Here is a 15,775-nt window from a genome sequence, read left to right as displayed (position 1 = left end):
TTGCTTTTTGCACGAGTACAGGGTAAGCGTGGATTTTCTCGTCCTTTCTTTGCTTTACGTTCAGTCTCCTGCCCAATATAAACCCAAGGTATTTTGCACACTCACCAACGGGAATTTCGATACCACCTAAGAAAATAGGCTTGACCATGGGAAAACTTTCACAAATTTCTGCAGAAACTCCCAGCGAATGCTGTCAAACTAAATTAAAAAAAATCAGGATTTCTTCTATTCAAAATTTAGTTTTCTACAGTAGGTTTACGACTTTTGCGACATACGTATTATACCGTCACAAATGTATGTCGCAAAAGTCACAGTTTGTGACAGGCCAACCCTGATATTAGGTGAATATTTTACTGCTCAGCCATCTCGTGGAGAGATTTGCGGCAGTCCATGGCCGTTTTCGAGTTAAGGAAGACAGAGTCCAAGGATTTTATTGCAGGTTGACTGTCTGAGTATATAAAATTGCCAACATTTTTTGGAACATTACTTCTCAGCCAATTCGCCACGTCTCCTATTGCTAATATTTCAGCCTGACCAACACTACGGTGATTCGGTAATCTTTTCGCTATTTGAAGTTCCAGATCTTTAGCATATACTCCGAAACCCACTTGTCCATCCAATTTGGAGCCATCAGTGTAGAAATCTATATGACGTTTATTCCCCGGGGTCTGTGTGCACACGCCTCACTGTTGGAAATTAGAGTTTCAAACTTTTTGTCGAAAAGTGGTTTAGCCAAAGTGTAATCCACTACGTTAGGCACATCTGGCATTGTTTTGAAGACCTTAAGATAATATAATAATAGCCCTAACTATAATAGCCTTAAAGATAATGTTTCATAAAAATTTCGTTGGCTTAATTTAAATGAAATTTTCTTTTTTGGTAAATTTAACAAACTTTAATTATTTTTTTTAATTCAATTAAGAAAATAAAATATAACTGAATTGTATTATTAATGTTTATGTTATATAACAAAATTTTGGAAAATATTTTCCCACAAAAATTTCTACTAATTTAATGTTTCTATAGAAATGCATATAAATATGTTAGGTTAGGTTAAAGTGGTAACCCGATTTAGTATCAGTCTCACTTAGACTGTTGCTTATTGTGGTTAAGAATTTCATCCACAAAATCATTTGTTGTAATAAAAACCAGACATCTTTTGTATCTTTGAGAATCAATAATCAAGGCCACATTGAAAATAAACATTCTTCTTTTCATACTAGGATGTCCTTTGTAACAAAGTTTAACTATTGTTCTTAGGTGGAGGCCAGGAAATTCATTTACCAAATTTCTATTAAATTTAATCACCTTAATTACTTCTAGGCTACACATTTACTATTTAGTTGATTACACGAAGACTTAAAATAAGTATTTCCCACTTCCCCATAGAAGAATTGTAAAACTTTGAACTCATCCTCTTCTTAAATGGATATTCTAGTTAAAACAGACAAACATTTTTTTTAAAATTGTGGTAAAATTACAAATAGTTTTAATTTTGGTTTGTATGTGGTTTCCAAAGTTCTATATAGATTACCTTACATTTAAATTAAATATGGTTATTTGCTTTCATTTGTGAACCTCTAAGGTTGTAGTAGGCATATATATACAAAACTTATTATTGCGTTCTTCTACTCAAAGAAGCCAATTATATAAAAATGTTTTTATTTGCCTATAATTAGAAACTCCATAATAATAAAAACTTTCAACTTTTGGCAAATTGGCTTTTTCATTCAACCTCAATAACAATTAAAGAATCAAATTCAAACAATTCACACAAACATAAAATGCTTTCATCTACAATTTTTAATGGACTTAATTAAATAAGTTTGTCATTTTGATCTTGAAGAAAAGGCATTTTTGGGAAATAGCTATAATTGAGTTGGATGTTTTTAAAAATATAAATGGAATTTTGATTTTGTAGCGAATTTATTTACCAAAGAAAAATGGCATTGAAAAATTTAAATAATTCTATTGTAATATGGGCTGATTCCTAAGTGGGTAATAACTTCAAATTTTTCTCTCTCTCTTCTTGCGAGGCTGATGATAGCCAATTTAGTTTATTAGATTAAATTAACTACGTTATATTAATGTGCCCTTTAAATTGAGCCAATGACAAAAATCCCTTGATATATTGAATATTTTCGTTACAATAATGAATGTTTTCTATAAATAAATAAATTTCGTGCAAATATTTTCATAGCCTTAATGAAAATGTTTCTCCTTTCCTTTTTGTATAAATTTAATAAATTCTTTTCTGAAATCCAATTAGAAAAAACATATAAAATGAATTATATTTAATGTTTTATAATACAACTGACCATATAACAAATGTTTGCTAAATTTATTCATACCAATTTTCATAATTCAAAAAATTAAATTTTTTGGTTCCTTATTGTAAATGCTACACCCAGAATATGATCCACGGCTGCCACTCGAGCCAAAAATAATCTAACAAAATTTGGAAAAAATTCTACCAAAAAAGTATGAAGCAAAAAAATCTGCTATAGAACAATTTGCTAAAATTTTATTTCTATAGAAAATTTTACCAACAGTTACTCAAAATTTTATTTTCTATAGAAAATTTTGCCAAAATTTTGTTTCTATAGAAATGTTTGCCAAATTTAATTTATATAGAAAATTTTGCCAAAATTTTATTTATGTAGAAAATTTTGCCAACATTTTATTTGTGTAGAAAATCTTGCCAAAATTTTATTTCTATAGGAAATTTTACCAAAATTGTATTTCTATAGAAAAGTTTGCCAAAATTTTATTTCTATAGAAAATTTTGCCAAAATTTTATTTCTATAGAAAATTTTGCCAAAATTTTATTTCTGTAGAAAATTTTGCCAAAATTTTATTTCTGTAGAAAATTTTGCCAAAATTTTATTTCTATAGAAAATTTTGCCAAAATTTTATTTCTATAGAAAATTTTGCCAAAATTTTATTTGTATAGAAAAATTTGATTTCTATAGAAAATTTTGCCAAAATTTTATTACTATAGAAAATTTGGCAAAATTTTATTTCTATAGAAAATTTATTACTATATAGAAAATTTTGCCAAAATTTTATTTCTATAGAAAATTTTGCCAAAATTTTATTTCTATAGAAAATCTTGCCAAAATTTTATTTCTATAGAAAATTTTGCCAAAATTTTATTTCAATAGAAAATTTTACCAAAATTTTATTTCAATAGAAAATTTTAAAAAAAATTTACATCTATAGAAAATTCTGTCAAATAGTTATTTCTCTAGGAAATTTTTTTCAAAAATTTTATTTCTACAGAAAATTTTTCAAAAACGTCACCAGCATTGGGATAATCCACCGCTGAAAAACATGCTAACCATTGCACCACGGTGGGCGGGGATATGTAACATGTTTGTCGAAGTCATAGAATTTTCTCGTAATTTATTTATCTAATTTCGTCAAGCATCTTATGGTTGGTGAGAAAAAAAATTTTTGCGACAAACATGTTAAATGTTAAGTACCCAGCAAAAAAAATTGGAAGTTCTTCCAAAGGCATAACTTTAAAAGCACTTCCAGAAGATGCACTCCCAATGATGTTCTTTATTTTAACTACAAAGGAAGTTCTTTTAATTCAATTTTTTATAACATGGTTTTTTCATACTTTTAATGGATAATTTTAACTTTTTTTGTTTCAAATAGGTTAAAAACGGATTAAGAATTCATAAAATGGTACAAATCATTTAAATTTTGTCGACAAAAATGCTAAATCCAATCTGAAAAAATTGTGAATTTTTGAAAATATTTGAGGTCAAACGTTACCGACAAGCGTTAGAATCCATTAAAAATTATAAAAATTATTTATTTGACAAAATATCACAGAATTTTTTAATTTACATCCAAAACATTGAATTCAGATCACACCTAAAGAAGTGATGCAGATTCAGTGCAACGGCTTTTGAAATGGAGGACTTCCGTCCTATGACAAGCCCATGTTAAATTCATCGCTTCTGCGTCAATTTTGCACCATTTCCGGATCCAAAAAGAACATTTTCATTACTTTTTTGGCGACGCTTTTTTTTTGCTGGGTAATAATTCCAAATCTCTCTCTCTCTCTCTGAAATGCTGAAAAGTGTTAATTTATTTTATTTTAATTAACTTTAATGCTTTTCATTAATACAATATTACTTTAAAATACTTTAACTGGCCTTAATTTTTCTTTTTTTAATTTTAATTTTATTTAAATTAAATAATAACAATTAAGCCTATTTCACTCTGATATAATGAGTGTACCTTAACTGTGGTACAATTAGTTTAAGCAAATTTTACTTTAATAAATTTAATTGACTTAGGTTTTTCAACCAGAACTATTATTATTATTAAATTATTAAAATTATTCGTGGAATAAAACAAAAATATTTTATTAACACCATGTACATGTTCATAAATGCTATGAAGTGTTTCGTTGGTAAATAGAAAATTTATAACAAAAACGAAAATTTCATTGCATTTAAGAAATTATCTCGTTGGCTTCGTTGTAATGGTATTTTAATAGCTAGCTAATATTAATTTTTATGGTATAAAACTAACGGCATACTTTATCACATTTATTTTAAATTTTTATGTATTTTCTGTATAAATTTTTCCCTAGAGATTTTTTATGTATTTTCCGTAAATATTTTTGCTATTGCCAAACTCTAACTAACGTTCATATTATATATTATTTTCTTAATTTACAGGCGCCGTAGGTGGTGATGGCGGTGATGATGCCGACGATAAGGAAAAGGCAGAGGAGGAGGAGAGAGAGCGTCAGGAGGCCATCCGTGAGGCTGAAGAACGACGCAAGGAGAAGCATCGTCGCATGGAAGAGGAGCGTGAAAAGATGCGACAAGATATACGTGATAAGGTAAATATTAAGACCAAAAATAACATTTTACTCTTGAAACATGTTTGAGGTGATCATATTCCTTCTCTGGTTGTACATATACATAGGATCGATATCTACATCTGAACCGATTTCCACAATTTTTCGCAAATATATAGAAAATAGGAGTAAGCCAAATTTGAGTAGCTAAGATCGGTTGATAAATAAGGGTTTTATGGCCAAATTTGGCAAAATCGGGCGATACATATATATGGGAGCTATATCTAAATTTGAAACGATTTCGATGAAATTTGGCTGACTTAAAGGGTGATGAAAAACAATGCATTGTGCCAATTTTGATGACGATCTGTTTGCAAACACGCGCAATGTGACCCCATTTGTCGAAATCGGGCGATACATATATATGGGAGCTATATTCGTCCTTGTGCCGAAAAAAATCGCTGTGCCAAAATTCATCAAAATCGGTTATTAATTGCGATCGGAATCCTGTGAACAACAAATACATGGAGAGAAGAACAGACGGATGGGCACCAAGCGCTAGATCGACTTAGGAGGTGATTCTGAGTCGATCGGTATATATTTTATGGGGTATAAAATCAATATTTCTGGTAGGCACATTTTTTTTTTTTTTTGTCAAATCAAAGTTGTTATAACCGGACCAGTATGTGGTTTAGGGTATAAAAACGCGAAGGAGTTTGTGAAAATTAGCACAGTGGAATTTTCTGGAAAATCCTGATTGTTATTGATTAGATCCTAATGAGGGACAAACTTGCTCTTCATATAATTCATATACTGGGAAACCTCCAAAATTGGACAATTGTCATGAGACGTTTGTTATATTATCACATTAAAATTAACCTCTCATAAGTAGACACCTCCCAAATGCGGACAATATTGAGGCGACCATGTCTAAAAACTTCTGAGAGGTTTCCCTGTTTATTGAAATGATATGCTCCCCACACCCACTAATTATGGAAAATAATAAAAAATATTTTTACTCCTCAAATTGGAAGTTTAACTTGTATGAAAATGTATTTGGGTAAATTTATTTTTTTTTTTCCTACTTTAAAAATTTTATTTAGAAAATAATTTTCAAAAAGGTTCCTTTACTTGTTTGAGTACTATAAGCACCAGAATTCTCCAATGGAAGAAACAAAAAACATTAATTTTACCGCAATCAAATAGTCTACGAAATAGTCTGTGAGCCCCTAATTTTATGCACCAATTATCTTGTGATCCTTCATTTTAAAATGTTTTTCAACTCTGCTTTTTTCTTTGTCGAATCTCTCCCTCCTAAAATTCTCAATTGCATGTTGTGCTAATTAAAGTGATTTGTGAACAAACAAAAAGAAAAAAATCATGAAGCATAGAAAAGAACCAACTAAAAACTGCCAATTAGTTTAATTATCATACCAATTAACACAGTGTTTTCATTGCTTCATTTGTAAAAGTAACGACAGTGCCGACTAATGAAATGTTCTACTAAAATGCAATGCTCAGTGTACACTTGGAGTTCAAATTGACTCTAGTAGGGAGTCCTTTTATATGAGTGACTCCCTAACGGAGTCAGATTGAATTACTTGGTGTTAGAAACAACCATCAGAACAATGTTCACAACAAAGAGAAGATTTCAAAAACAAGTGGTTTTTTGTGTTAGACAAAAAATATTCATAAATAAAAAAAACACGTGTTTTCCATGAAAAAAAAATATATATATAAAAAAATAATTATGTTATGTGGTTTGTTGAACACAATTCTCTTTTTAATAAAAATTAAAATGTGAAATTAATTAAGTAATTCTATAGTGTTGTAAATGAAAATATTAAACAAAAAGTAATCATATTATGCATTTAAAGTGTTAAATGAGTTTTTATATAAAAAACTTCTATATAACCTGGAAATATTCTCTTTTTTAACGCATCCAACACCCATATACCCGCCCCTTCCAACCTCATGATGTGTACTCTATCCCTATACTAGTAATTTTTACTTAGTAATAAAAATTACGCAACTTAAATTTTAGGAAGCGCAATTTACACAATTCTACGGACACATTTCTTTATAATAATCAAAATTTAATTAAAAGAAAATGCATAATTTTGCTTCAATTTTTTTGTAATAAAATTGGGACAAAGTTTTGGGAATTTGCGTCCCTCCGTTAAAGTCGTATGTCTTTGAACTAAAACAAATTTTCCTTAAAGTACAGAAAAACATTTTTTGATGTAAATAAATCGTCCTTAAATTAACTGAATCTATTCACGTACAGCTTTCTTAATATATCGCAAAAAGATAATGAAAATTTCATAAACGAGATCTGAATCTTAACTTTAATTTTATTGGTCCTAGATTTAATGCTACATAGGTCCCTAAAGAAACTATATCTTTGGCTCGGAATCAAAACCAAACTCATTAAGGGACAGTCAAAATCTTTCAAGTAAACTTTTTTTAGTGTACATAAAGGAGCAACATCTCTTTTATGAATAATATGGTAAAAAAAGTCTGGCAACTCATCGTGAATAAACATCACATTTCAAGTGCTCCGTCAAATCATTTTAAATTATTGAAAAATACAGGCTATACAAATCATTTAACGGCTTAAATATCATCTGTTCATTAAGTAAAACGAAAACTGTTTGAAACATATGAAAAAATGCCCCAAACAAAGCGTAGAAGTGTTAAAACGCCAACTATTTTTTGTGGTAGATGTAAATTGCCTGTTAAAGAAAATGAGGAAGCAATAGAATGTGATAAATGCTTAAAAACATTGCATGCTATGTGTACCATGATAGACAAACGTCAATTTGATCAACTAATGTCTGATGACAAAGAAGAATATGTGTGCTTCATGTGTAACAAAGGATGTGATGGAAATATAGAGAGCGAGTTAAAAGAAATAAAAACAAAGCTCAGTAAACTTGATCAGCTGGATGCTCTCAATAAGTTAAATCAGCTGGATTCATTGCAAGAGTCAATGTTGTTCATGTCACAGAAGTTTGATGATGTTTTGAAAGGAATAAAAGAGAACAAAAAACAAATAGACGCAATGCGAAAAGAAACTAATATATTAAAAGCAGAAAACAATGAATTAAAAAAAACTGTAAAATTTTTAAATGACCACCGCGTAAGAAATGATTGTTTAATAAGCGGAATTGAAAACGTAAATTCATCAAATGCAGTGGAATCGGTCATAGATATTATGAAGAAAGTGGAAGTAAACTTGAAACCAGAAGATTTTGAAGCTGCGTATTATATCGGAAAAAAGGAAAGCAAGAAAAAAATGGTTGTGGCAAAGTTTGAAACAAAAGCAGCGAAGCAAAAAGTGATGTCGGCAAAAATGAAACTGGGTGCGAACGAAGAAACGAAATCAATTTTTGTAAATGACTTTCTTAGTAAAGAAACACTTGGTTTGCTCAATCACGCAAAAGCTTTAAAATCAGTTGGATTTAGGAGAGTGTACGCTGCCGGTGGAAAAGTTTTTGCAAAAAGAAGCGAACTGTCTAAACCAAGAGTAATAAACAGTGAAGATGAAGTAGATGAAATTTTATTACAATCAACAACTACTAGAAGGTCCCGAACTGTACAAAATGTTGAAGTATCGGATGATAGTGATGAGGCTAATAATATGGATTATTTATCCCCAAACATATAAAATCTTATTTTTTGATATTGTAATATTACTATTGCCATTTTTTTTTTTTAAATTAATATTTCTTTTTGTTTATGAATAAATATTTTAAATCATTTAATTCATTTGAATCTGATTTTGCGATTTCTGATGTTAATAATTTAATAATTATGTCCATCAATATTAGAAGCATTTCTTCAATTTCTAAGTTCAATAAGTTTAAAACTTCTTTGTCTAATTTTCCCATACTACCTGCGATAATCTGTATTCAGGAAACTTGGCTTAATAATGAAGTGATTGACCTTTATCAAATACCGGGATATGAAAATATTCACTGTTGTAGAAGCGACTCTTACGGTGGCACTTCGATGTACATTCGATATGGTATCTCGTATAATGTTGAGGTTTGTGAAAGTAGCAACTACATAGAGTGTATTTTAATAACTCTTCCGAGTCACAATTTTCTTGCGAAGTCATTAAAAGTAATGTCCTTCTATAGATCGCAGAAATGCTCTCCTAATCAGTTCATGAATTATTTAGAAAATATTCTTGTTCGGTTTGCCCGTAGTCCAATAGTAATGGTTGGGGATTCTAATGTTGACTTTCTTAGCAACGCTGCGTCGGAAGATGTGAGAGTATTAATTGAATCGTTTGATGTTAGAAATTGCCATAGTCTTGTCACTCGACCTCTGAGTGGCAAATCAATAGATAATGTTTTTAGTAACTTGCCGGATAAATTGAAAATTGATTCAATTGAATGCCACATATCTGACCATAATTTTATTCATTGCGTTATAGACTCCAAACATACGTTGAGGGATAGCATAGTAAAAACAAAAGCACTTTGTGACTATGAATTGTTAAGAGAGCACATTCGCCGGGATTTTCAATCTTTAGTGCTCAGTGGAAATCCATCAAGTGATCTTTCTAATGTAATTTCTTGTATATCAAATGCCATTTCAAATTCTACGAAGGTAACTAAGAGGAGAGAACTGATAAAAAATTGTATTGCGCCATGGGTAAATCTGAATATTCAGTCATTGATAAAGTTTAAAAGGAAACTTCTCAAACAAAGAAGACAAAATCCTAATGTATACTCCGACGATAGCTTAAGGAGGATTAGTAAAGTGATTAAAAGGGCTACAAGGGAAAACATGAATAACTACTACTATGATAACCTAAGTAAATTTGAGAAAGATGCAAGGAAGTGTTGGCAGTTTTTAAATCAGTCTTTAGGTCGAAATAAAAGACAAGATATCACATTGAGAGATAGTCAAGGTAGAGATATTACGGAAGATAGTATTAAGGCTGAAGAATTTAATAACTACTTCCTCAATTCTGTGGAAGTTTTGAAGAGTCAAATCAGTGCGCTTCCTGGAGATAGTTGGAATTCATTCAGATCCATAAGGCATCACTCAAATACTTTTCAGCTATATGAAACTACTGAGAATGAGGTTCGAGAGTTCATTTTGCAGTTAGATAGGAATAAATCTCCTGGTCATGACTCTATAACACCAAATGTTTTGGTAGAGTGTTGCGATGAATTGTTACCATATTTGGTAGAAATATTTAATAGCTCGGTTAGAAGTCATGTGTATCCGCAGGTTCTTAAGGTGCAGAAAATTTTACCAATACCGAAAGAGAAAAAGTCTACTAACGTTGAGATGTATAGGCCTATTGCGCTTTTGCCGGTTATAGATAAGATATTTGAAAGGATAATATATAAACAGCTGAGTGAGTATTTGCTTCAAGAAGAGCTTTTATCAAATAATCAATATGGCTTTAGAAAGGGATGTGGAACTGACGAAGCCGTAGTGAATGTTGTTAATTATATATGTTCCTGTTTTGACGAAGGTTATTCTACAGTTGGGGGAATGTTTTATGATTTCTCTAAGGCATTCGATCTAGTTGATCATGGAATTTTGTTGGAAAAGCTGTCATTTTATGGAATTAGGGGAAGAGAGTTAGCATTTTTTAGAAGTTACTTGAGGGATAGAGTACAATATGTGCAGATAAATAACGGTAGAAGTTCAATGGGTATTATTAAACATGGCGTTCCCCAGGGCAGTGTTCTGGGGCCTCTACTGTTTAAGATTTATATTGATGATTTAAACAACCTTAATTTGAGAGGAAGAATATATATGTATGCTGATGATCTGTGCATTTTTTACCCGTCTAAGATAGATAGTGTACTTTTAGATAATATTCAACATGATGCTAACATTGTTTCGGAATTTGCGAAATTAAACAAACTCAAACTGAATTTAAATAAGACGCAGTTGATGCGGTTTAGACCACATCAGTCACAAAGTAGTGACAATATTATTATGTTGGAAGGAAATGAGATCAGAGAAGTTAAGGTAGTTAAATACTTGGGTGTTTATCTCCAAAATAATTTGTCATGGAGCAAACATATACAAGAATTAAGAAGTAAAATTTCTCCTATTCTTGGAATACTTTACAAACTTAAAAATAAACTCACTGAGAGCACAAAGATGAAGGTTTACGAATGTCTCATTCAAAGTAAAATCAATTATTTGTCCTTAATTTATGGTCACAAACGGAACGCTGATCTAAAATCAATACAAATAATTCAGAATAAAGCACTAAAAATAATTTTTAATCTTCCAAGAACATATTCGACATTGTCCTTGTATAAAGATGTAGCCAAAACTATTTTACCTATATATGGATTATTCAAAATGCAGATTTTAACGTACGTTTATAAAGTTTTGCACAATATAGGATTTCATACCATAAGATTTCGCCAGCGTAATCATGGTATAAATACAAGAAATCATATGAATTTGTACGTTGTCAGGTGTCGCTTGGAAATGTCAAAGCAGAGAATCGAATTTATGGGAAGCATGGAATATAATGATTTGCCATTGTATGTTAAAGATGCACAATCGATATCAATATTTAAACAAAGATTAAAGCGTCATCTAATTGACAATATTGAAATGCTTATAATATGATGATGGGAATAAGCAGAATTTGAATTTATGCTAAATATAATAGAAAAAGATTTAAAGATTTTTTTTCTTTTAATGAAATATGTTGTAATTGAATTTTGACTTCATTAACAGTTTAAATGTTGCCAGATTGCCTCAATAATGCCATTATGGCGCTGAGGCTATAAATATTTTTATAAATGTATATATATAATTAATTTGTAAAAATGAATTAATAATAATATAATAAAATGTTATACAAATACAAAAAAAAAAAAAAAAAAAAAAAAAAAAACTAAAAAGCCGCTTGGTAACTTATGGATCCAAGAATGCCTTCGCCCAGTGCTTTATGAAATCCTGTACACCAAAAGCCTTATTCCCTGTGTATCTTAAATTTCTTGATTAAGCGCGAAAGAAAATTCGATGAAAGAACGTCTTTCATATGATTTGGAATCTACACTGAAAAAAAATATTGTCGTGAGGAAAAAGATTTCATATCCTTTAAATAAGAATCCGAATTTTGCTTAGCACCGAAGACGCATTTCTCTGATATAAAGTTTGTTTACTCTTGTCAAAAATCGATAAAATTTACAATGAAGTCGTTTTGTCCCAATAGTTAAGTGATACGACTTACATTTGGGTATCCTAAGCTAAAATAAAATTTTATTTGACTAATGTCAACTTGGTTTTAATAATTCTAAAAAATTCGTTAAAATTAATAAAATTATCTTTAAAATTGTCGATACAAAATCTTGACCACAAAGCAAAAAGCGTTTAAAACTAGGAGATTTTTTCAGCACTTTCTTTTAAAGACTTTTTTATCCTCTAACTTCTTTATTTGAAACAAAGCCTAGTTTCTACACAGAAAAAATTTCCGTAGCGAAATTAACGCTAAATTTAACTTATTTTTATTGGAACAAAAATTATTTGCTAGTTGTTAAATTTTATTATTTTTTTTCGAAATTATCTACAGCTTAATGAAATCTTACCTTTTTTAAGTATGTCTCAAAAATTTTATAAACTAAACGTGGGTATAAAGTTCAAAGACCGTACACATAAGTTCAATATGAACTAAAGCAAATGAAGATTTTCGTACGATTACCAAAAATAGTAAGAATGAACTACTATATGGTTAAAATGGTGATGATTTGGCGCCAATGATTTTCTGAACTGCAGTTAAAAAATATAACAGGGGATTAAGTTTTCCTGGTTTTAACAACGCTTTGTAGAAATCTCAAAATGTGGAGTAAAATCTAGTTCAATTTTCGTGCGAGGTAGTTCATTCTTCCCATAAAACAGTTCACTTTTTTTCGGTGTACTTGCAGTCGAGTTTAGTTAAGTTTTAAGTTTTCGTCAATATGATTTTAAAGGACCCTAATAACTTACGAAGAAAATTTTGTCAAAATTTTATTTCTAAAGAAAAATTTGTCAACATTTTATTTCTATAGAAAATTTTGTCAAAATTTTATTTCTATAAATTTTTTTTTTCAAAATTTTTATTTCTATAGAAAATTTTATTTCTATAAACAATTTTGACAAAATTTTAATTTTATAAAAAATTTTTTCAAACTTGTATTTCTATAAAAATTTTGTCAAAATTTTATTTCTATAGATTTTTTTTTTTTCAAAATGTATTTCTATAGAAAAATTTGTCAAAATTTTATTTCTAAGAAAATTTGGTTAAAAATGTTATTTCTATAGAACATTTTCTCAAAAATTGTATTTTTGTAAAAAATTTTATCAAAAATTTTATTTCTATAGAACATTTTCTCCAAAATTATATATCTGTAAAAAATTTTCTCAAAAATTTTGTTTCTATAGAACATTTTCTCCAAAATTTTATTTATTTTCTCCAAAATTGTATATCTGTAAAAAAATTTCTCAAAAAGTTTATTTCTATAGAACAGTTTCTCCAAAATTTTATTTCCATAGAAAATTTTGTCAACATTTTATTTCTATAGAAAATTTTGTCCGAAATTTATTTCTGAAGAAAATGTCGTCTAAATTTTATTTCTATAAAAAATTTTCTCAAAAATTTTATTTCTATAGAAAATATTGTCATATGCACATTAGATAGGGTCACGAAAAAAAGTTGATGCGGTCACCCCCCAGTTTTGTAGCATATTCGAAGACAACTTCAGAACACCAAAACTTTTTTTCCGTGCACCCTACGACCCCCCGAAATACAATTTATTGTACTGTGTCGTCATTTGAAGTCCGATCGAAAAGAAACGCATATCGTTGTTCGTGGTTGCTCAGGGGCTATATTTCGTGCATTGGTCATTTTTGACTCCGACGTCAAATTTGATTTTTAATTTTTTTTTATTTCGCTTCGTATAACCTTATGATGTCCATTTCTGATAACCATTATAAAGATCTTAATAAAATATGAAACTTTTGCTTTTGAAGTATTTACTTATATTCATAAACAAAAAAGTTACAGAGATTTTAAAAAGTCAATAGGTCACCCTACACACCACCAAATAGTTTTTGCTGTGTTGTCATGATGTCCGATCGAAACCACATGCACATCGTTATTCACATCTACGAAATTAATTTATAAGGCATTTAGAACACAAAATCTGTTTATCTGTAAATTTGGATTTGATTAATAAAAATTGAATTTTATTAATAAAAATTAAAATATATTAAGCGAAATTGTATGTCGTTTATGCACTTTGCTCGAAATTTTTAATTCAAATTCATAATCGCACTAAGGAGAGAAAATCTCTACAAACAACAAAACATGGTTATTTTGAATGTTGCACTCGTAATTTAGTGTTAAATTGTACTTATCATAAAATATCTCTAAAGTGTGGGTTTCATGTAAATCGGTTAAAAATTGTGATTTCTAAAAGCCCAATAAGTCAAATCGGGAGATCACTCTATATGGGGACAATATCAAAATATTGATCGATACACACAATGTTCGGCACACCTGTTTGTGAACCCACAACATCTCTGGCATTTGAATTTCAAGCAAATCGTATAAAAATTGAGATGTCTAGAAGGCCCGGCAGTTAAATCGGGAGAACGATCTATATAGGGGGACCATATTTTCCCCTAATATTTGTGAACCTGAAATTATTCTAGATTTGGGATTTCATTCAAATTACGAAGCCACAGAAGTCAAATCAGAAGGTCGGTCTATATGGATGATATTCCAAAACATTGTTTTTATACCCTCCACCATAGGATGGGGGTATATTACCTTTGCTATTCCGTTTGTAACACATCGAAATATTCCTATAAGACCCCATAAAGTATATATATTCTGGGTCGTGGTGAAATTCTGAGTCGATCTGAGCATGTCCGTCCGTCCGTCTGTTGAAATCACGCTAACATCCGAACGAAACAAGCTATCGACTTGAAACTTGGCACAAGTAGTTGTTATTGATGTAGGTCGGATGGTATTGCAAATGGGCCATATCGGTCCACTTTTACGTATAGCCCCCATATAAACGGACCCCCAAATTTGGATTGCGATTGCTCTAAGAGAAGCAAATTCCATCCGATCCAGCTGAAATTTGGTACATGGTGTTAGTATATGGTCTCTAACAACCATGAGAAAATTGGTCCATATCGGTCCACTTTTACGTATAGCCCCCATATAAACGGACCTCCAAATTTGGATTGCGATCGCTCTAAGAGAAGCAAATTTCATCCGATCCGGCTGAAATTTGGTACATGGTGTAAGTATAGGGTCTCTAACAACCATGCACAAATTGGTCCATATCGGTCCATAATTACATATAGCCCCCATATAAACCGATCCCCCGATTTGGCTTGCGGAGCCTCTAAGAGAAGCAAATTTCATCCGATCCACCTGAAATTTGGTGCATGGTATTGGTATATGTTCTCTAGTGACCATGCATAAATTGGTCCACATCGGTCCATAATTATATATAGCCCCAATCATTAGACAATTTATAGACTGAATTTATAGGTTCAATTAATGTTTTATTTCATAAAATTGAATAAAAAATTAGACATCAAAATAACTCGACAATTAATTTATAATAAAGCAACTAAAAGTAGTTCCACACTTTTCCCAGCAAAAAAATTGTGAGTTGTTCTAAAGGCACAACTTTAAAAGCACTTCCAAAAATGTCCTCAATTATTTTAACTACACAGGAAGTTTTTTTACTTCATTTTTTTCATATTTTAATGTGTAATTTTTTGTTTTCTTTTTTTCTAATAGTTAAAAAAAGGAGGAAGAATAAATAAATTGGTACAAATTATTCAAATTTTGCCATAAAACTGCTAAATCCATTATAAAAAAATGGATAATTTTGGAAATTATTCGAGGAAAAACGTTTCAAACAAGCGTCAGAAAGCATTAAAAATCAT

General features: G+C 30.0%; 1 protein-coding gene across 12 annotated transcripts in view; it reads left to right on the top strand.

Moving 5' to 3' along the window:
* cpx (synaptic transmission protein complexin) overlaps positions 1–15,775 on the top strand; it is a 1,078,564-nt gene that overhangs the window by 1,026,401 nt on the left and 36,388 nt on the right. For 7 of the 12 annotated variants that reach the window (XM_075291794.1, XM_075291793.1, XM_075291798.1 and 4 more), the window contains one exon: positions 4,710–4,867. In XM_075291794.1, the coding sequence (XP_075147909.1) occupies positions 4,710–4,867 (158 nt within the window). Of the gene's footprint in view, positions 1–4,700; positions 4,868–15,775 lie in introns of all 12 variants that reach the window. The other 5 variants (XM_075291797.1, XM_075291791.1, XM_075291790.1 and 2 more) reach the window with 1 other exon arrangement.

The sequence above is a fragment of the Haematobia irritans genome, chromosome 1 (assembly GCF_050003625.1).
Source record: "Haematobia irritans isolate KBUSLIRL chromosome 1, ASM5000362v1, whole genome shotgun sequence".
NCBI classification, from domain to species: Eukaryota; Metazoa; Arthropoda; class Insecta; order Diptera; family Muscidae; genus Haematobia; species Haematobia irritans.
Note: the sequence above shows the minus strand (reverse complement) of the source record. Positions and strands in the feature narration are given on the sequence as shown.